A 21,797-nucleotide genomic window follows, 5' to 3' on the forward strand; every position below is an offset into this window, starting at 1 on the left:
ATGCTCCTACATCAATGTTTGCATCATTTTCTTGATCTGTGTCTTGATTCCATTTCCTTTCTCTGTTACAGATGCTGACCCAGACGAAATGTTGGAGTCCACTAAAGGTCAGTCGGAGCTTCGACAGATGGACGGTCTTGGACTGCAGACCAACGGTGACGCCGGATCCCATTTCGACGGGCCTGACCTGGACATCGCTCGGCTGCGTCAGCTGGACCCGGACATCGCGGATGACCAGCCTCAGGTTACGTGCAACGGACTGGGAAAGGTCAAACAAGAGCCGGGCACACCTCACGAGCACCATCGTAGTAAGTTGAAAGACCATTGTGACGCGGAGAAAACTGTCGGTGAAAGGGAATGTAATAAGGTACATCAGGAACCGAAAAGCGGCTCAGTCACAACAAAAAGCGACAAAGTAGCCGGGGCTCCTCTAATCCAAAGCATTAAGTCTGAAAACACAGATAAAACTGGGGATGAAGCTGCCGACCAGAATGATAACATTAGCTCGGCCGAAGACACCAGTCGACCCTACAAGTGTCACGCGTGCAACGTCTCCTACGGCCACCCGCAGATTCTCAGCATTCATCTTCAGTCGGCCTTGCATCAAGCACGCGTCTCTGGGGTGAGCTCGCGAACCTCTGAGACTGAGACGCATCATCAGATCAGGTCAACGCGAGACTTTGAGTCGTTGCTAGGCACGATCAAACAAAAAGCTGATGTAGTGAATGGGGGTCATACGACGAGTGTCGTTTCGAAAGCTGATGACTTGAGAAGCACGCCAGTGGGTGTGCCATTAGGCAAGAATAGCGAGGTAACGATTGTGGCTGTCAGGAAGGCGGTCGGTGATCACAACCGGACTGTGAAGCCAGACGAGAAGGGCAATGACGTCGACCGCTCTGTTTCACAATCAAAGTACGTCATCAGTGTCAGCAAACCTTCTCCGATCGGGCGAGAAGCATTGGCGATAAAAGATCGGCTGCTTGAGTCGTACGGACTTGAGCTAGCCATGCACCACTGTGAAGTACGTCGGAAAAGACGAAAAATGGATGATGCATCAGGAAATGATGGGCCTGAGAAAAAGATGAGGCATAAGTCAGCACCGGAGACCTCAAGCGCTGGTTCTTATGTGTGTCCTCTTTGTCAGAAATGCTTCTCGGGTTTGTGGATCTTCAAGCTGCATGTTGAAGAAATTCATCACAAGTACGTGCCCAGAGAGTTGCTCGAGGAACACATAGAGGCGTTATCGATAGAGCTACACAAAAGGCACAAACGGAACCCAAAAACTGTTCGCAATGAGTCTGAGTCCGCACCTGTTGAACCTGATCGCATGTCTCAATCTGGACGCCAGGCGTCTAGTCGGGAATCGTCTCACGCAACCCCCGTTGCAAGCAGGGACGACAAGGCGAGAACATCATCAAACGCGGAGAAGAGTCGTGCCTCTTCGCCGCCTCCAGAGGTGCCTCAGCCTCCGATGCCGGACCTTCAAACGGCTCTCAGTCTGATCCAGGCAGCCCACATCCGCTACCAGATGCAGCAGTTGAACCCGCTGCTCGCCTCCCAGATGGCAGCGCTCGGCTCTCCGCTGTCGGCGTTCGGGCTCGGTGACGCTAGCGCACAGTCCCAGCAGCTGATGTCGCTGATGGCCGCGCAGCAGCTGCTGAACCCGAGCGTTCTGTGGGCAGCGCAGGCGCAAGCCATGGCACAGCAGCAGCAGCAGCAGCAGCAGGCTCAGGTGCAGGCGCCGTCTTCTGTCGAGTCAAAGACAGCGGACGGCAAGCGGCCGGCTGACTCCTCGATCCCGGCGGGCAGCGATGAAAAGCGAGCTCGTACGCGCATCAGCGGACACCAGCTGAAGATGCTACGAGCGCATTTCGACGTGGAACGAACGCCATCAGACGAGACCATCCGGGAACTGGGGGAACAGTGTGGTTTGGCCCCCAAGGTGGTGAAGCACTGGTTCCGGAATACGCTGTTCAAGGAACGGCAGAGGGATAAGGATTCGCCGTACAATTTCAGTGTGCCTCCTGGAGCGCCGCTTGAACTATCACGACAGGGTCTGCCCGATCTGTCAATGCTTCAAGCTGACCTTTTGCGAAGAAACTCGGCCTTGATGAGCATGGTTGATGGTAGCGGTAGAGAAAGTAGACCAGAGAAGGATGACACGAGAGAAGACCCACAACATGTGGTACCAAAGACAACCGAACCTGATGACACCGTAGCAGTCGATCTGTCGAACCGAACACCATACCGGCCTCACCAACCATCACTGATCGGCGACTTGAACCACAGCCACACCTCGTCTCTGCCGGGTTCCTCTTCACCGCCGCCGGCGCACAACGGCGGTCGGCCTCCCGGTGCGAGACCAATGAGCGCGTTCCCGACTGGCTCCGGCTGGGGCGCGCCGGTGACGAGGGAGTTCGGAGAGCTGTCCATCACACTGCCGAGCCGCTCACCGTTCCAGCAGTCCCCGTCACCAGGCAGCAGCTCGTCCAATGCGTACGGTTCCCCGATGTGGTCCGAAATCAGTCCACCCGAGGGACAGAAGTGCAGCAGCAGGCGCGCTAACCGGACTCGCTTCACAGATCAGCAAGTGAAGGTGCTGCAGGACTTCTTCGAGAAGAACGCCTACCCGAAGGAGGAGGATTTGCGTCACCTCTCGAAAGTGCTCAACCTAGGACCGCGCGTAATCGTCGTCTGGTTCCAGAACGCGCGACAGAAGGTGCGCAAGGTGTTCGAGAACCAGCCACCGCCACCTGAGCGAGAGGAGAAGTCGAGTCGCTTCCAGCGAACTGCCGAGCTCAACTACCAGTGTAACCGGTGTAAGGTGGTCTACCAGCGCTACCAGGAGCTGATCCGACACCAGCGGCAGCAATGCTATAGGGAAGAGTCCGCCCGACAACGCGGCAAGTCCCAAGAGCCGCGCTCTGAGGTCGGCGCGGGAGCAGCCCCCGCTCTGGAGGTCAAACCCACTCCGGAGGACAACACCTACAAGTGCGGCAAGTGTCCCCAGGAGTTTGACCGTTTCGACCGGTGGCGGGAGCACCAGGTGGTGCACGTGATGAACCCGAGCGTGGTGCCGAGCTCTCGCCAGAACCAGCGTTCGGGCAGCCCGGCCGGCTCTCCGTCGGCGCGGCCCTCTCACTCAGCCGAGGAGGCGTCTGACGAGGAGACGGACGACACTACCGGCTGGGACCGTCACTCGCAGGACCGCCGTCTGCGCACCTCCATCAACCCGGAGCAGCTGCAGGTCCTCCAGCGCACCTACAAGCTGAACTCAACGCCGAGCAGGGAGACCCTGGAAATGGTCGCTCGCGGTACGGGGCTGAAGAAGCGCGTGGTGCAGGTTTGGTTCCAGAACGCTCGGGCACGAGAACGCAAGAGTCAGGCTGTCAGACAGTTGCCGGTGCCGGTTACGTTCTCAGGCCCGACGGAGACGGTGGTGAAGACCAAGGTGACCGAGCCGAAGCTGGGACCAGAGGTGTCTGTGGAGCTGGTGAAAACGTACTCCAAGATGCTTCCCAGTGCCGTGGCCTCCCGGCAGAGCGACGTCCGTGACGTGGATTCGTCTTTTGCTGGATTCAGCGCCCTCAGACATCCTGTGCTGGAGGCGCGGCTACAAGCGGCTCCCTCGCAGGTCCCTGACGCGCCGCTGGATCTCAGCAAGTCACAAACGCCGTCACATCCAGCCGCGAGCAGCCTCGCAGCCATCAAACCCGCTCATCGCATGGTTCCTCCAGCCGTCCGCCGCGACATTCCTCAGCTGAACGCGCTGCCCCTGATGCCACCTCGGGAGGGTCTGCCGTGGCAGAGCCGGCCCGCGGCTGACCTCTCCAGCTCCGTGGCGCCGCCGCCGAATCCGTCCACCGCGGCGGCGGCTGCCGCTGGCGCTGCCGGCGCGGCCCGGTCGCCGTTCGCGGTGGCCAACAAGCGGTTCCGAACACAGATGTCGCCGGGCCAGGTGAGCGTGCTTCGCAGCGTGTTCGCCGCCTACCGGATGCCGACGATGGCCGAGTGCGCGCGGCTAGGAGCCGAGATCGGACTAGCCAAACGCGTCGTCCAGGTGTGGTTCCAGAACTCGCGGGCCAAGGAGAAGAAGCGCCAGCTGCAGAGCGGCCGGCCGCCAACACCGCCGCCGCAGGGCTGTGACCTCTGCCACGTCACCTACGGCGTAAAGTGCTCCCTGCAGGAGCACCTGCTGAGCCGAGCGCACATCGAGCGGGTGCAGCGTGAGGCGGAGAGGGCGCGTGCCGCGCCGGCCGGAGCCGCGGCCTCCTCCAGCTGCGCGCCGGCTGTACCGCGCAGCTCGGCAGTAGCAGCTGCAGCGTCCGCCGTCCGCCCGGGATCGACCCAGCCTGTCAAAGGTGAGTGTCACCGGGGCTGCTTCCTTTGTTGGCTCTTGGGCTAATTCTATATATCCAAACCTATTCCCCATGTTATCATACATTTAATTGCAACGTTTATTCGTCCTTTGTCACGGAACAAACTCAGGTAGGTATAGAAGCTTGTTGCAGAAGTGACGTTCCTTTTTTGGGTAGCAGCTGATACGTGAACCTTTCTCATCGAAGCCGGTCAATAGCAAGGTCCCACTGAGCCCCCTGTGTCGAATGAACTGAGACAGCTAGCCCGGCCTGAGGCCGTAGGCATCCGGACCGGGTCCCCTCCCGTGGGCACCCGGTAGTCGGTTATTAATGTGCCGGACGTGTCTGTGTATTTATCATCGTTGAAAAACACATGGGTATGATGAATGGTGCTATCAAATGTGCCCTGCCGACATGCCCGACTAGCGGATCAACAAACGGACACAGCGGCGGACAGAGTGGTGGTCAGCGCTGTCCGATGTGGACCCAGGGGCGTAGGCAGGGGGGGGGCCACTGGGCCATGGCCCCCCCCCTTGGGCGCCGAAGGCGCCCTTTGCGATTGGAGGGCGCCGAAGGCGCCCTCCAATCGCAAATGCAATTATGATATAATCGAATCGAAAAACAATCGCGACTGGAGGGCGCCCTCCAATCGCGAATGTGTTTACAGGGAAAATACGGATGGAGGGCGCCCTCGGAGGACGCCCATTCCAAATACGCCCTCCAAATACGGTTGGAGGGCTCCCTCGGGCGCCCTCCAACCACATTTGTAGGCTGTAGCTCTCTAAGCGTAACGGTGGTCGCCTATGTAAGCCGCTGTCCCGTAAATAAGCGCCCTCTCACCCGAAGGCGCCCTCCTGTAGGTCGCCACCCTGCTACATATTGCCGCCCTTCTGCTGATCGGCGTCCTCATAATTATTGGCGCTCTCCTACCTATTGCGCCCTCATGTGAAATTTTCAAGGCCGCCTTTCTCCTTTTTGGCACCCTATTGTTCAGTGCCGCCCTCCTACCTATTGGTTCCCTAGTCCTTCCTGTTGAATGTTAATCGGGGCCCTTCTCTTATTGGCGCCCTCGTGTTGATCGCCGCCCTCCTAACCACTGGCACCCTCCTGTTGATCACCGCCCTCCTATCCACTGGTACCTTCCTGTTGACCAGCGCCCTCCGCACAGACGCCCTCCTGTTCGTGTCATCCTCTTGAGCAAAGGCGCCCTCCTCACCATTGCCACCCCCATTTTAATCGTCACCCTTCCGCTCATTAACGACTTCCAGTTGATGACCGCCCTCCCACCTATTGGCGACCTCTTGTTGATCGCCACCCTCCTATTGGTGCTCTCCTGTTCCTCGCCACCCTCTTACCTGGTGGCGCCCTCCTGTTGATTGTTGATCGGGGCCCTCCTACCTATTGGTGCCCTCCTGTTGATCGCTGCCCTTCTATCCATTGGCGCCCTCCTGCTGCTCGCCAACTTCCTACCTATCGGTGCCCTACTATCGAAACTCGGGATGTTGATCGGGGCTCTCCTACCTATTAGCGCCCTCCTGTGGATCGCAGCCCTTCTACCTATTGGCAACATCCGTTGATCGCTGCCCTCTTATCATTTATTTACTCCTTTGGCATGTTTTTCAACTTAGTCGTTCTATTGCACATAGTTGATGTCTTGCCTGTGAAAACTGCCACAAATGAACGTGCATTCAGCACAATGAATGAAGTACCTATACCTACCAAAACTATCTACGCTCTACGATGCATAAAACACGTCTTTGGTCTTAACGGATTGATCCTACTTTACGTGCATCATGGCATCTATATGGATTACGATTAAGTATTGTCAACAGGTTCGGCCGCAACAGCAGGCATCTGAAGTTTCGGTGATTGAAACTGGTTATGTGGGTACACTGTATGCATCTGTGAGAAGGCTATGAAGGCTGGTCTGAGGTAATTTGGATGATGTTTACGCATCTCGCGCTCCGGTATCAATCCGATACGGTGATCTGGTGCGTAGATATGCCACCGCCAATAAACTTTTATACATCGACACCCATGAGCCAAGCTTTCTAAACAGTTTGTGTGGCAGCGGCCCGACCAAACCTTTGGTATTTTTTACACCTTCAAATTTGGTAAAAGAGCGAGAGGAGCTTTGAACGGTGATCGTATAAAAGGCGTGCCTAAAAAGCGGAGGAAAAGGTTGTTTTCAAAAATTTCGCGCGCCTTCGGCGCAGCATTTCAAGAACACTTGACCTTTTGTGACCTGGAGTATAAAGAATACACACGATGCAAAATCAATGCAGCACGACCTATACGAGGTTACGCAAAAAAAAAAACTGGTGGCATGGTAAAAAACGCCTCCCAACCCCCCCCCCCCACCCCGCTGAGCGATTTTTTATCTCGCGACCGTATGGCGCCCTCCTTGGGTGAGGTGGCGCCCTCCAAACCCTTGGCCCCCCCCCTTCGCGATTTTCTAAATACGCCGCTGTGTGGACCCCAGGTCCAGCGTTGTTCCGATTTGTTGTCCAAGAAATCAGCGATTTCCCATCTTTGTCATGGTCCCAGGTCTAGCGCTTATCCAATCTTTTACGTCGGGTGCACTGCGCTGCCTCACTCTGTCAGGAACTCAAGTTCAGTACAGTGCCCCGCTCTGGGGGCTCAGAACCGGGAAACCGTCATTGATATAAAGTTACGGTACCACCCAGGCAGAGATTTCGACCTTCTGGTTTGGAGTGGCTCTCACACCTACCCTGTCCTCCCGGTGTCTACGGTTGTCGGCCCCCGGGTCCCCTCCCGGCGCGGTGTGGACGCCTTCCTCTGCCGGTACAGGTGGCTACAGGTACGGCCGACCAGCTGTGTCGCTGCTGTGGTGAGGCGCGCACCACGCCGCCACCTGTTCATTTCGCCACGGCAGCATCGCGCACCTTCCCAAACAGCTGAATCAAGCCCCGGGTAAAAAGTCGTTTGAGTAACGCAAAGTGTTCCAAGGCAATGGAGCTGATGTGATTTGGTTTGTATGTTGACAAAATGTAGGTATCGTTTCCAGTGAGGTGATGTCCGTTTCAAAAGCATATACCTAAGTCTTGCTGAAGTGGGAAGCGAATCGTTCCGGTGACATAATTGACATCAAAATAATAGACGTGAAACACTTAGCTAATCATAATTTGTGTCGTACATGTTTTGCGGTAATCACTCGGTTCATTCCCATAGCGGCTCACATAATTAGCTCAATTTTGTGGTTTTAATTAAGAATCCTTGATAGACACGGCTGAGATTTTTCCAGGCTGGCGTACAATACGCGCTGTTTGCAGCACGAACATTGAATTTGTCAGTCAGCGGCTGTATGAAATTAGGCGAACTCAGTTACCTCGGTTACCTTGCGGCTCTCGGTTACCGGCTTTTTATGCCTGAAACAGACTCTTTCCGCAGTCAGGAAATCGCATGCGAAAGCCTATTCAAATACATGGAAGCACGCTCGCATCAGTCGCACGCACCTCCCGGATGCGATTGATGCGAGAAGAGTTACCTATAATGTATTTGAATAGGCTCTCGCATGTGATTTCCTGAACGCGGAAAGAGTCTGTTTCAGCCTTTAGGCATGGCGCTCAGAACTTCCTTTTTTGCAACACTCCCTTTCTCCAGCTTGCTGGTCTACAATAAGGTTTACCCACGCGTTTGAATACGGGATGAGGGCGAAGAAATGCTGTGACGGATGCCTTATCGTTCATCATAAATGCTTCAGAAACACTCACTTGAAGCTCTGTTTTCGACCGCTCCCCCTCTCGAACCGTTCACGCTGACCATCCACTTTGTAGAAATTCGTCAATGCCTTCCATCCTATCGACCACAGGCTATGTTTGCGGTTGGCGAACAGAACACGCCTGGTCCTGGATAAGGCTCGTTTAGCGGGATAGGGATGGGATGAAGAACGAGGGCACACGCTGCGTTTTTACAGTTTTTATCTGAACAGCCGCCCGACAACGTCTGGTTCTGGAGGATCGATCGGCGTAATTGTGTTGCCAGGCGGCGCCAGTCAGGGCGCCAACCCTTCTCATCTCAGTACAGAACAGGTGGAATCCAAGGTGGCCGTTTTCGTCATTCGGGTAGTGTCGCTTCTACACAGGTAAACGGGGTCAGTGCGGGGACTGACCCCGACCTCTGACCAGCGGCCTCACACCTCCGGTGGTGACGCTGGTGACTGGTGTGTGGTGACGCCTTCTTCCATGTGACGAGTTGCATCAGCTGTCAATCCCCGGTTTGGCGCTGACCAGTCAAACAGAGGGCGACGTCACTGGGGGTGTGACACGTCAGAGGTGACGTCATATGTAAATGGGCTGATGTGTTGGATTGACACGAACTGCATCAGAGGTCAGACAGTTATAGAGGTTAGAGGTCGGGTCATGACCTCTGAGGTTGAAAGGCTGGAAGAGAAGAGGTCGCTGAGGGTCAGATGTCTGGGAAGTATAGTTATCACGTCACACATGGAGCAGATGTGACGTCAGATGCCGATTGCCGGGTCTGCCGGTAGGACCTGCCAAGTGCCAAGTCGTCTCACGTGCGAGGTCGGAACTCGGACGTTCCATTGTATGGAGATGGGTCGACTCGAAGGACCCGATCGGATCGTGTCACCACTGTACCGCCGTGCGCTGAGCTGGCCCAGACTGGACTCAGACTGGCCCCAGACTGGACTCAGACTGGCCTCAGTCTGGACTCAGACTTGGCTCAGTCGGCGTCACCTCTGGAGCCATCGAGACGAGTCAAACACAAATAATCGTCGGGCTGACCTTCGGCGCCGCGACTCAAATAGCCCCGCCGCCCTTTGTATCGGTAGCGGTGGCGGCGACAGGGACTGAGGCGGTGACAGGGACGGCGGTGACTGCTTCTGCCACGTTGGAGCCGGTCCCTCCCGCCGCCGCCCGATCTCAGCTGTGTAACACTGAGAACACTGTCTCAGTTTTATACCCAGGGGACGTGTCTGTGCCGCTAACCGACATAGTGACGTCAGAGGGCAGGAATTCAGGCGCGGTCACGGCCCGTTCAGTCCCCCCCCCCCCCTCCTCCGTCTCTGTTAGAAGCCAGGGTGGCCTCTCCGGCCAAAAGTGCCGACCGAGACGTGTTATATGCCGCTGAGGGCAACCTTTCGTAACTTGCTAGCCGTTCCTGTAAAACACTCAGGTAGCCTTCACAGCATGTGGGTAGTGAAGCACCGCTACCACTTTGGTCGTGTTTTCGGGGCACCGGCGACGGAAGTGAGGTGCTGGCTGCGCCCGTGTGTTGTAGTCTGCAGTTGGGCTGAGGCGGACCGCCCCCGCCCCCGCCCGGTGGCGGTGCTACCTGAGGCAGGTCGGTTTACCGGCGGTCACGGCCGGCCAGTGGCGCCGGGCGGTATTGAAACCCTGCCCGGCGCCGGCGGCGGTCCGTATGGGTCGGCAGGTGCCCCGTCAGCAGCATGGAGCGGCGAGTCGCTGCCCGGTACCTCCGCACTGCAGGCGAACCGACGGATGACGGACAGACGGACCGGCAAACCAAACAGACAGACTGACGGATGGCGCTGGACAGGCACTGGACAGGTAGATATGCATGCAACCGTACGAAGATGGGCCTATGAACAGACGAACAAATCACAAGGTGAATGGCCGAGCTGAGTGACACATGCACCACCTAATGGACCCCGACACACCTGCAATAAATGGCGCATGGACAGACGCCAAGACACGAACATGCATCGATTCTCTGGCATGCATTGATTCCCTGCCGTGGTGCCGTAGCTTTGCCGTGCCGTAGATTTGCCGTGCCGGCCGTAGCTTTGTCGTCAGTAGTTTTGCCGTGCCGTAGCTTTGTCGTGCCGTGCCGTAGCTTTGTCGTGCCGGCCGTGGTGCTGTGCTGTAGCTTTGCCGTGCCGTGCCGTAGTTTTGCCGTGCCGGCCGTAGCTTTGTCGTCAGTAGTTTTGCCGTGCCGTAGCTTTGCCGTGCCGTGCCGTAGCTTTGCCGTGCCAGCCGTAGTGCCGTGCTCGCCCTGAGCCTCTGCAGAAGGACCCGGACGCCGGCGGCTATTACGTCGATAATAATCGACTTTTAATTACAGGCGCGTCCCGCTTATTAATGACCCTGGTGTGTCTGAGCCTCGTAAGCCGGCGGCCGTTAATGGCGCACCAGCGCGCCATTAACTGCCGCGCCAGCATCGTCGCGCATTGTGGCCTAATGTGACGTCATCGGATCGGTAATTGCATTTGGCAAACAGACAGTGGCGGGCCGTGATCGCCGGCCGGTCGTGGGCCGGACGGCCCCCGGCCTGGGCCTCAGGTGTGGCGGTCCATGGACCCCAGTGACGCACGGAGATGGGGTTAATTGAATCGGCAATGGCCGGTGTAGTCTAAAAGCTGATTACGACAGCCGGTGTCCACTGCTCACCAAGGCACTGACGGCGATTAGTGCTGGAAATGTCCGTCTGCCTGGGCCACCGGCCGGACGTTCGGTGACCGCTGCTAATCGCTGTTTGTCGTCGCTCTGCCGATGTTACCGGCCGCGGCTGTCGATTTCTGACGACACCCCGCCCGGCTGCAGTCTACAGTCGGAGCCGGCGGCGGCTGTCCACCCGATAGTGCCGCCGGTGTCTGGCCCGCGGCGTCCGTTCGGGGGTACAACTCGTCTGATGCAACAGCGCGCGGCGGCGGCTCTGCAGGGCCTCAGCGGCACCGATCGGCCCACCGCTCCCTGGGGAACCCTCGGCCGGAGTTCATTAGCCGGCGGGACTATCAGCAGGGCCGCACCCCGCTCCGAACCCGCCGGGCGCCGCCTGTCACTGCTTTCAGATGGGAGTGACCGCCCCGGCGCGGCGGTCAAACCATGAGTCAAAGAGGCAACAAAGTCTGTGTCCAACTCCGAGTTCAAGTTTGACTGGAGGCTGTGGCCGAGTTCAAGTCTGGCGACGTGCCGGCGCAGCGGCCCGGCGCGGCCGGTCGCACAGAATGGGTGCTAATTAGTTCTGACGCGGTGGCCGCTCAATACGGGCGCCACGCTGACGGTGGCGACAGCCAACAAAGCGAGCGTTCATGACCGAGGGCCGGAGACCCGTCACTGGGGTCAGACGGAGAGCTGCGACCGCCGGGGACGCCGGGTCAGCCGTGCTATCACTGACCGTCAGAGTGTTTAGAGACGACCCACGCTGGGCCGGCGGACCGGAAAAGCGCTAGAAATACCCCCAAGAGTGACTTTCCACACTATGAACAAAACACGTATCATTCGATCCCAAATTGATCAAAGCATACGATTCTGATGCCATTTTTGCCCTAAGGTCGAAATTGAGGTGGTCAGTTGTCACCAAACACAAGACTATTTAGACCCGCTAGTGGCCACCACATTTGCCGATTTTAATGCCAATCTTTAGTTGATATTTATTAGTTGACCAGTTGTCGTTTTGAATTGTTGTTGAATCGTTTTGTCTAGTTCAGGGCACTGTTGTTCACTGTACCAACAACATTCTTACATATTGCATCGCTTTTCTGCAAGATAAGCTAGCTTTTTGCAAGCAGCTGCAAGACCTTAATTTAAAATCATGTCTAAATTTTTAAATAGACTTATAAAAACGTTATTTCGAGCGGCTAAAAATGAACATCTTATACTAGCTTCTGATTACTCATCTTTCGTTCCATATAGGTGCTTTGCTGCTTTTCCCTGCTACTTTTCGAGATATGCGCCAGTAAACCATATGATGTAGGGGCAATTGTCACCTCGCCGCTCTGCTGACGGCCCGGCGCTCTTTAACCCGCGCCCCGTTGGGCTCTGCCGAGCAACGCGCCCGGTTGGGGGGGGGGGGCCATTTTGGCCCCCCCCCTAAGATCTCGAGAACCACGCAACATAGCGACAAGCGGTAAACGGCGTTGGATAGCCCTATCAGGGAACTACCTTGTGACCCAATTTTATTGACCTAGGTCAAACCGATGACGTCACAGGTCAGGTCAAAGGTCCAATTTTCACCGTTTACAGGCACTTCAAGAAATGCGTTGTAAAATCGAGTAAAATGCATTTCATTGAAAATCATCGATGGGGAAATGTTCTTCAAACACATATTTTGCTATTTGAGGTCACTGATACCAGGTCAGGTCACAGAGGTCAGGTCACGGGGGGGTCACAATATGAAAGTGTCGTGTGATACATGTTTTATGGTCCATTTTACATGATAAATGCGATTATATGGGTCAGGCAGCCTTTCGGGCCAGCTTAGATCACGTTTTGGTCAAGGTCAGGTCAAGGTCAGGTCAAGGTCAGGTCAAATTAGGTCAAATTTCAAAGTTAATATTTTTGCATAAAATGGGTACCGAATCGATGCAGCTCGTCACGGGGAGTTCAATGGTGGTCTTTGTTTTGCCGTACGAGGTCTAGAATTGCTAAAAATTGAGTTCAAAAATTTGACGTCATCATTTTTGAACAGTTTTTTCGCTATAACTTGGCCAAAAAACGAGATATCGATCTGAAATTTGGTATGTATATAGAAGAGCGCTAGGACTATCACATATATTCCGGTTTTTTTCGAAATTCGTAAAAATTTTGGATTTTTTCAAAGTTTTTCTAAAAAAAATCAATTTTTTGATTTTTTTTGGGTCAAAAACCAAAAATTTTGAAAATCCGAGATAGCAGTTTTGTAGCGCCGCCTTTTGTCTACTAGACCATATAAAGAACTTTGAAATTGCTTGATAACTGTTGATTTGGTGAGCGTTTCAAGATTGCATGTTTTTTGCTCATTTTTGCTCGAACATGACCTCAGTTTGACCTCAATAACTCCTGACCTAAGGTGACCTAAGACTTGAAATTTGGTGTGAAGGTGTCAAATTGATGCCCGGGAAGGTACTGAAAATTTGGCGGCGCTGCGCGCCGCCGTTTTCTTGCTATTCAGGAAAAACCACAGGGGGGGGCCAAAATGGCCCCCCCCCAACGGGGCGAGGGTTAAAGCGCCGAAATTTATGAAAAACGAATGTTTATAATCTGAATAAAATATATGTCCCTGAGCTCATAATTGATCAACGCACACAATGCTGTCAATTTTTTTGGGCCAAAGTCAATAATTAAGTCATTATGAATCCCCAAACACAAGTCAATGATAATCAACAACAACTTGCTCTTTAGTTAGACTTTTTGAGAAATGTTATTTCGAGCCGCTAAAGATGAGCATGTCATGCAAACAACTAGTCAATCATGCCCTATTGACGATTATTGCCTATTACTGCTACTTTTCGAGATATCGTCAGCTTAGTCACCTGAAATAGCTGCTATGCCACCCTACCGCGGTAGGATGGCATAGCAGTTATATCAGGTGACTTAGCAGACGATATCTCGAAAAGTAGCAGTAATAGGCAATAATCGTCAATAGGGCATGGAAGACAATTGACTAGTTGTTTGCATGACATGCTCATCTTTAGCGGCTCGAAATAACATTTCTCAAAAAGCCTAACTAAAGAGCAAGTTGTTGTTGATTATCACTGACTTGTGTTCGGGGGTTCATAATGACTTAATTATTGACTTTGGCCCAAAAATTTGACAGCATTGTGTGCGTTGATCAATTATGAGCTCAGGGACATATATTTTAGTCAGATTATAAGCATTCGTTTTTCATAAATTTCAGCGCTTTAAAGAGCGCCGGGCCGTCAGTAGAGCGGCGAGGTGACAATTGCCCCTACATCATATGGTTTACTGGCGCATATCTCGAAAAGTAGCAGGGAAAAGCAGCAAAGCACCTATATGGAACGAAAGATGAGTAATCAGAGGCTAGTATAAGATGTTCATTTTTAGCCGCTCGAAATAACGTTTTTATAAAAGTCTATTTAAAAATTTAGATATGATTTTAAATTTAGGTCTTGCAGCTGCTTGCAAAAAGCTAGCTTATCTTGCAGAAAAGCGATGCAATATGTAAGAATGTTGTTGGTACAGTGAACAACAGTGCCCTGAACTAGTCTGACAGAAAATTGCGTTTAAAACGAGAACTGGTCAACTAATAAATATCAACTAAAGATTAGCATTAAAATCGGCAAATGTGGTGGCCACTAGCGGGTCTAAATAGTCTTGTGTTTGGTGACAACTGACCACCTCAATTTCGACCTTAGGGCAAAAATGGCATCAGAATCGTATGCTTTGATCAATTTGGGATCGAATGATACGTATTTTGTTCATATTGTGGAAAGTCACTCTTGGGGGTAGTTCTAGCGCTTTTCCGGTCCGCCGGCCCAGCGTGCGACCTAACGGAGACAGCGGCGGTCCGCTCGTAGACTGAGCGGGCTCTCATTAGTGAGTTACCCACTCGGAATGGCAGCGCTGGCGACTCTACCCCGAATCGGACGTAATTATTTCAATGCAAGGGATCCATCGGGCTCCATCGATTTGAGTCCAACGTGACTTTCAAGAAGTGCAGTGCATTTACCGTTGCGCGGTCCTAATGTCGCTGTCACTCGGCTCGTTCTTACCGCGCTGATGGCCCTCCGTCTGACCACTGAAGCGGCGCGCCGTATGACCCCATCCATCGACCTGTGTTCGGTGTCTATAGGTGCCGTTCGTCGGCGGTCGCCGGTCGCTGCCCATCACTGGTTCGCGCCATCGAAATCGTTACCGCCGTCGCCTTCGACGCGGCTGCGGCCGGTGTGCGGTGCGGCACATTACGCGTCGTTAGAGACGGTGTGGGAATGTCGGCCGGCGCCATTAGTCGCCTGCACTGGCGCTGGGCTATCGACCTGACCGGCGCCGGGAGCCCGCCCCCCTCCCCTCCGCCCAGCGCCCGGCACCCGTGCAGGAAATACTGCGCCGCTGAAGGGGTGGTAATTGGACACACCAGCACCCAGCGGCACATTATTGCCTACTTCAGTCGACACTGCGGTGAGATTTCATGGCTTCGGCCGGTGCCGGCCGTGCGCTTATTGGTCCGACACGTGGACACGTTGACTAAATGTGCACGAGCTGCAGTCTAACGTGTTCGCAGAACGACGGGAAATGTGACATCCAGCTACTGCCCACATACGATGGACTAATAGAGGTAGTCTTTCGTATGACATCCTTTTACGTCGATGACCGATGTGGAACACAACACAACACTAAAAAAAGAATACCATAATTTTGATGTTGCATCATTGGTTTCCTTGACTATTTTTCGGCAGTTTTATGTAATTGTTTCATTGTTTTTTCTTTCTTTTTGCATCGAAATGCCACCAATACCTTTGCTGCTCAAATCACCCATAACAATATCGTGGTGCGGTGGGACGTTTTGCACCCTGCAGTGTAGAGTGGACCAATCAACCGCATACCACAGCTGCTGTGTTGATGTCATCTGGTCAAGTTAGCTGCCAACACTCGTGTCGGTGGCTGGCCGCTGACAAATGCCCTCGTGATAGCCATACGAATTTATAGCGAATATAAACCAGCTCGGCTCGGCCTCCGGTTAGCGGCGAGGTCGTAACGTACGATTACGCCTCCGCAGCTGTTTGCTTCGCCACATGAGACAGCGGCTACCGGTCACTCCGTGGTAGCGGGAGAACATACATAGAAACGCACAAGGCGACGTGCTTTGCTGTGTATGTATTTGAGCAATTATGTGACCTTACCACGAGTAGGTATGGTCGTTGTGAATTCCTGCTCGTTTAATCCTCCAGTGACCGTGTTCAGGTATGCCGCATTGAGGTATTTCCGGTGGACTTTGCAGGTCTTTGTTGGTGTAATGAACACAATTCGCCGTTGTTGCGCATTGGTCATGTTGGCCATCTATCGTGCATGGGGTGAATGGCATCATTGCACGGCAGTCGGCAGTGCCGCCGGTCGCCTGGGTTGGGGACGGTACCGAGGGGCAGTCTGAACCCCACCGATCCGACCCGCTGCCCGCCGGGCGTCCGACCGGACCGGCTCCCTTTGTTCCAATTTGTACCCGCCCGAACGGGCATTGTCCGAGCTGTCACTGGCTCCGTGTAATTACCGACGGCGCATTGAAATTAGTGGCGGCGACTCTCCAACGGACGCCGCGATCGGGAGCCGGTCGCTCTAGCTGAGACGCCCCTGTGATTACCGGCGGCGCCTCCTGAGAGCGGGCCAGCAGCAGGAAATCAGCGCTAACCGCCTCAGTCCCGGCAGTATACCGACCGGGTTTTCCTCCCCCGACACCTCTCCGCGCAGCGGCTAACGGGTTTCGATCGAACCCGCGCCGGCGGAGGCTTTGTTACGGTTAGATTAATTCGACGACTGCAGATCGGATTTGTAGTCTGACCTGGTTTTGCCGTTCGTTTGGGATGTTCGTGGACGTGACGTAGAAGTCTGACGATTGAGTGATTACTCCTTGTGGTGAGGTGTGGCGCACGTCTCGCTGTGTGACGAGGAGTGGCGCCGGCGCTCCTGGCAACCGTCCGCCGGTTACGCCACGAATAGAAGCCGACTGCTCTTCTGTGACGGCCATAATTTGGGCTAATGAAAATTTAACGACACGAAGCGCATGGAGTGATTCAACTAATGGGCCACGCGCTGACGGCTGCCTAATTATCCGCGCTGGAAATTCGCCTTCCAGGCTGACACAATGAGCCCCGTGAAAAGGCGCCCCGGCCAATGACTGTAATGACGGTGACATTCATCAGAGAGGTTTCTTTCCTTTATTTCTGGACTTTTAGTGGACGATTGGCAAATACATTTAGGAAAATGATGTAGTGAGACAAAAGTAAAATTGTGTTTTACGCAAACTTCTTTTGCATATCGTACCATTGCCGTTCCTGTGCCCTGTCGGCTCATATAAGAGCTAAAATTGATACGATGACTGTATTATATTTTACCGTTTAAACGGTATCGTACCTTATATTTTTATGTATGTTTGAATGGCCACACTAGTCAGGGACGCAACCCCTTGTACAACCACGTCATGTTTATTGTACGGAATTACCTGGGTTTGGAAAGCTGCACTTTCTTCACGGATTATCAGTGTAACTGCGCTCCACAATTCCCAGTAGGGCACTGTGGAACAATCACAGGCCGATTTGACATCACTCATGTGTTGCGTGTGAGTCCACTCTCAGATTTGCTTTAATGTTGATATTATCGGGCCGGTAGAAGGGCGGCGTTAACTTTTCCAAACTGGAAAAGTTCCGTCACCGCGCTGCTTAGTTAGTGGACCGCGGTGTCGGTGTTTTTTTTTTTTTTTCGCCGGCCGTGCACGCAAATTGTGGCGGTACGGCCGGGCCGGGCGGGCACGGCTCGGGAGCTGTGCCCGCTCCTAATACGCCCTCATTAGTGTGATTCAGCGGCGGTCCGGGCGGCGATTTTTGGCCGCCTTATCGCCGGAACACGCTGCCGCTGGAGCTGCCGTGTACCGCTGACGTCAGGCCGCCGGCCCGGTGTGTGAGCATTACCGGCTGCTCTAGGGCGGCGATCGGCGCCGGCGGCGGGCTGTCAGGCCGGCCGGGGGCTATTTATACACGGATATCGCCCCACGCCGATACAGCAGCGCGTCAAGGAACTACGCATCACACCTAATGGCGTCGGCTTTCACACGGATCTGTGTCGGCCGTTGATCCTTTTTGTTTAAAAAGGTTCGAATTTCCTGCTGCGGTGGTGTTCGTGTCTTGTTACAACTTTACTTTTCATCGAATTAGTTAACAGTCAGTGTAGATGCATTTTCTCATATATTAACGTGTTGGCTGGATGGTATCGGCGCTGTGTCGTGACTGGGCGCTCTACGTCACCCGTCCCATTCGGCTCATGGGCCGGGCGTTTGAATGATGTCGGCCGCGAACGGTACCCGCCGGACGCCGGCGCCCAGTGACGCAGACGGTGACGGAGACGGGACGGGACGGTTAGCTGGGCTGTGAGGCTGCCATCGACGATACCGACCCGTGGGACTTGGTGGAAAGGTCACGGGTCGTAAGTCTTTGAGCGTTGACATGTTTGAGTCGCTGAGTTGACTGTTCCCTGAGATGGCGCGCTTAACCATCACAAGATATTCATTCCTTCCTATCTCGAGACGAGCAGCTGTTGCCTTCCTTTACCTGTGTGATATGCTCAGCTCACACCTGACCTGGCGGCAGAGTGAGTCTCACGGACACCGCACAGGTTGGCTAGGCGCCTTTGAATAGCGCGCTGATTGACTCGGCCGCGCACCGCCGCCCCCGCCTCCGCCTCTACCCTCGCTCGCCGCCCGCCGCCCGTTCCGAGTGAGTCCTTATTTGGGGTGACTTGGGCCCATACGACTCGGCGGCGCTGCGACCACGGAGTCATTAACGCTGAGCCGCTAACGACCTTCGGGTCGTAGTCGATGTACGGGCGAGGCACCCGTCACGGCTTCGCGGACGATTAGGGAAGTCGCCAAGCACACTGAGAGGCTCTCAGCGCCAGGCGTACGAAGGTGTGCTACCTGAAGGTATGCTTCCTGAGGTGAGCCGCCGTTTACCTATGGCCGGTCTGGGCAGCCGGTGAAAATTGATAAATCCATCGCACCTTTCACCATCCACCCCATCGCCAGCCGTCTCGCTTTAGCTGATGTTTGTCCGCCCGACCAAACGGAGCGTCAGTGGTCGTACAGTGGCACAGTGGTCGTCAGTGGACCTCCAGTGACCCGCCGTCGGTATCGGTGTCTGACAATGTCAGGACCCCAGAAGTGCTGTGTCACTGAGCTGCCGGTGACGAGGTCGGTCCATCACCCCACGGCCGGCGCGGGCGGCGGGCGGACCGTCTCGTGTTTCAGCCCGCGGTCTGACGGCGCTCCCAGCGACCCGGCTGCTGCCGTGTCGATCGGCGGAGTGACGCGGCCTCCCGCTCTGTCAGGCAGCCCCGACCCCCGGACACTGGACTGAGCGGTGTGAGGATAGGTCCGGGTCCACCTCTGTGTTGACAGGCTGGCGACTGCATTGGTCGGCAGTGAGAAAAGAGCGACAGTCAGCGATGAGTGTGCACTGCGCAGATGTTATGTGCTCGTTCGAGTTATATCAGTGCTTCAATTATTTGTATTCTTACATCGAACTATGAGATTGGCCGATTGGACTGGTCCTCATTGCACCCAGTGTGAGGTCCGTTGCACCCGACCCCCCCCCCCCCCTCGCACCTCGCTGCTGTCGGCCGAGCGGGCTGGTCGGTTCCGCCGGCCGCTCACAGCTCTCGCTGTCAGACGGGGAATGCACGGAGCGGCCGGATTTTCCAAGTGGCTATCATTAGGGGAGGAAGTGGTTCGCGAACCCGACGCGATTGCGTGCAAATTCCCTGGGAAAATGATACGTTCGACATGAAACCGGCGGCGGCGCGGCGGCCGGGCCCGTTTCCAATAGCGCGCGCAGGGCAACTCGGACCTGCCGGCCTGTCAGCCGGGACATGCGATCGAGGACTGACGGCCGCTCGTTACTGTCTGCCGATCAGCGGACCGCTCTGCGGTGCACCCGTGCATGGTCTGCAGCCGGGAAACCGCTCCACCCAGCCGAGCTGCCGCCGAAAAATCACCCAACAAGGGGATGGTATGAACTCCTCCGTTCGTGCCGCGGCGGCGCCGTATCTTGATCAGTGTTCGCGTGAAGGTCGGATAAGTGGGCCGACTTCGGCGCCCATTATTACTGGATTTCTGCTAATTCACTTCCAGTTACAGGAGGAATGTCGAGGTCCCTGCAATCAGGAGCCCGGCCTGAGCAGATCATTCCGCTACACTCATATAATCAGCCACTTCACAAATGGCTTCACTGGCTAAATATTTGTCGCGGATGCAGTGGACCGATTCTTGGTTTGGGCATGGCCATTACTGTGTTGATTAGAAGTATCGTGCAAATAAACGAACCATTTCTGGAGATCCAGCAATCACGACAGGAAAGTGATTAGTCGGGCGGTTTCCAGAATAACAAGTTCGTATAGCGTTTCATGAAACAATTTCTTGAAATTCGACTACGTTAGCACTAAACTTAACATGTGTAATGGCACAATCTACATGAATTAATTATCAGCATTTCGGCATCTATCATAATTCTCAATTTTTCCACAGCCCTAGGGTATAAGGGACGGGTGCCCAGATCCGGTGACAAGCGTCATTGTTTTCTGCCGTGGTACCATGACCCCCGGCCCCCCGACCCCCGATTTCAGTCACAAACACGGTCACCAGACTCGTTAGCGTGCTCCAGTAATGGTCTTAATTAGCTGGTCAGCTAATATATGGCGACACAAGCATGCCATTTGCCCGCTCATGGTTCGCTGTATTACCTCCTGCATCGGTGGCCGTTTATGTACCGTGGCCACTCAGTCCTGAGCTTACTTCTGCGGGACTCTGCCTTTCAGCGGCTGCCAACTGACTTTAGCTTCATATAGACGGGAACTTATCTGACGGAAGCCAAGTTCTTGGCGCCAGGAGGGTTACCATCAAAAGATGTTTCATTTATCGAACCGTTTTATTTTCTTTCTTTCTTTTTTCTTTTTTTGCGAGACAATTTCCGGATGAAAGAAGTCGAATTATCGGCGTTCTTAGTTGGTTGTAACCCGTTGTTATTTGTTTTCTGGATGAGGTGTGTGCATTCGTGTTCGAATCGATCATGCAAGCATTGGTCAGATACTTTTTTGTGCTGTGTCCCATGAGCATATAGGTACCACTTTGGCCAAGAAATATCGGGGCTCTGCGTTAAGAAGTTTAAGTTCTCGGCTAATCGTCTGTTCGATCGTTTCGGCTGTACAAATCGGCCGGCGTTTGTTAGTAGCCGTCTGTCAGTACGTGCTGCAGTGCTGCTGATTGATGGGTAAACCTGCATACCTTGAACGTAAGACCACTAATAAACGCAACCGGTGGCTAAAGGCATGCCTTTTTGAAATCCCGAGGTCGCAAATTGCTGTGCTCCCTGACGAGCATATGCTGCTTGATATAAAAGGGAAAAATGCTGACGGCACTCTCGTAGAAAGATGGCTGTTGCCCGCTTCGGCATAGCTTCAACAAATTAGTTTGACACTCACCGTCTTGCATATGCTAATCATAGATAAAAGATTTATCGCAAGTGAATGTTAACGCCATCCATTTTTTTCTGAGTTCCCGACTTGTTACATTTTAGCATCAGCGCAAGCCGCAAAGGCATCCATAGATACGCAAAAGGAAATATCGAAACAAACTAATAATGTTATGTGGTTATCAAGCCATTTTCGGGCTCAAAATTTCAATTTCCTTCAGTGCTGGCCGGACTTTGATATAACATTTCCTCGTAATTACATCAGGTCTTTGAAGCATCGCGCTGGTTAATGAGTAAATTCGTGGAACTATCCCCATTGGTCACAAAGTAGCACTTAGTAGCACTTTGTCGCGCACAGCCGACTGCTTCTGATCACTTTGAAGTTTGATCAGATTTATTTGATTTACTGATATTTTGATTTTGATTTTGATTTGTGATCTGAACTTTGAAGAGTTCTCCTTGCCCGAGTCCCGACTTCATTTCCTTTCTCGGAGTTCTAATGGTTTGAAAGGGGTCAACGCCTGGCTATCAGTACCCACTGCGCAGCT

General features: G+C 54.0%; 1 protein-coding gene across 1 annotated transcript in view; it reads left to right on the top strand.

Annotated features, from left to right (window-relative positions):
* The window catches only part of LOC122381513 (zinc finger homeobox protein 4-like), an 83,447-nt gene that overhangs the window by 34,140 nt on the left and 27,510 nt on the right, over positions 1–21,797 (top strand). The window contains exon 3 of the mRNA XM_043365772.1: positions 72–4,361. Within this exon, the coding sequence (XP_043221707.1) occupies positions 72–4,361 (4,290 nt within the window). The remainder of the gene's footprint in view (positions 1–71; positions 4,362–21,797) is intronic.

This window comes from Amphibalanus amphitrite, unplaced genomic scaffold (assembly GCF_019059575.1).
Source record: "Amphibalanus amphitrite isolate SeventyFive unplaced genomic scaffold, NRLGWU_Aamphi_draft 000121F_arrow, whole genome shotgun sequence".
Lineage (NCBI taxonomy): Eukaryota > Metazoa > Arthropoda > Thecostraca > Balanomorpha > Balanidae > Amphibalanus > Amphibalanus amphitrite.